The 1,091-nt window shown below is 67.6% G+C and overlaps 1 protein-coding gene across 1 annotated transcript in view; it reads left to right on the forward strand.

Annotated features, from left to right (window-relative positions):
- SPEG (SPEG complex locus) overlaps nucleotides 1-1,091 on the forward strand; it is a gene marked incomplete at its 3' end in the record, with an annotated part of 21,721 nt that overhangs the window by 4,728 nt on the left and 15,902 nt on the right. Inside the window, exon 7 of the mRNA XM_009884155.1 lies at nucleotides 12-187. Within this exon, the coding sequence (XP_009882457.1) occupies nucleotides 12-187 (176 nt within the window). The remainder of the gene's footprint in view (nucleotides 1-11; nucleotides 188-1,091) is intronic.

Raw genomic sequence — 1,091 nt, forward strand, 5'->3', positions numbered from 1 at the left:
AGCGGGGGGAGGACCGGGCAGCCGGTGAAGTACGGCCGCCGGCATCACACGGAGGAGGCGGAGGGGGTGCGGGGCCTCTTCACGCTGCACATCCTGGCGGCGGAGCGCACTGACACCGGCTTCTACACCTGCAAGGCTGTCAATGAGTACGGCACCAAGCAGTGCGAGGCCAAGCTGGAGGTCAGAGGTAAAGATCCCCGGGCGCATCCGCCCTGGCCCCCAGGGGCCAGCTGGCTCCGGTGCCCTGCATGAGCTGTGTGGGGAAGGGGCCGCTGCAGACCCCTCCTTGGCAGTGCTGCGGGAGAAGGGGATGAGCCAGCCTGCCCTTCTCTGCCGCAGCACAGGCGGGCGCAAGCCGGGAGCAGGAAAGTGGAGCTGCGTGCCTGGGGCTGCCGGCATAGGCTGGCCCTGCAGCAGAAGGCAGGCTGCCCTGCTGCCCTATCCAGATGTGTGGCCCCACGGCCCTGGGTCCCACCAGCCAGCTGTGCCAGGACCCCCGCTGGCCTGACCCAGAGCTCGCTGCTGCCCACAGCCCAGCTTCATCCCATGTCCCCCCATGTACCTGCTGCTGAGGCCGGGTGCTGCCCCTGGCTGCGCAGGGAAGGCTTTTGCCCTTGGTGGCCCTGCTGGGGACATGTCCCCCTGCCCTGCTGAGCTGACAGCTCCCTCCCTGCTGCAGGCAGTCTGCAAGCTGCCGTGCCAGGCCCAGAGCAGCTTGGAGAAGTTTCCCCCTGCCCATTTCCAGCGATAGCCCGTATGCATGGGACTGGGCTGTCCAGTCCTATTCCCTTAGCATCCCTCCCCAGCCTGGCTGTGGTCCTCCTAGGACCCCAATATATGTGTGCAAATTTGGGGTGGGGGGAGGTGGGTGGACTCGGGACTGATAGCCAGGCTCTGCCTGGTGTCCCCCGAGGCCAGGGAAGGAGCCTGCGGGGACGAGTGATGCTGCCTCCCTCCTCTTGCCCTTTGCTGTGTGTGCCCTGCTCCCCCCAAGCCCTCCCTGCTGACGGCTGCCTGAGCCCCCCAGGCTGCGTCCATCCCACCCCAGCCTTGGCTGCACTGCTTGTACCCTGCCGGGACCCCGCTCCCAG

The sequence above is a fragment of the Charadrius vociferus genome, unplaced genomic scaffold (assembly GCF_000708025.1).
Source record: "Charadrius vociferus isolate BGI_N301 unplaced genomic scaffold, ASM70802v2 scaffold1020, whole genome shotgun sequence".
NCBI lineage: Eukaryota > Metazoa > Chordata > Aves > Charadriiformes > Charadriidae > Charadrius > Charadrius vociferus.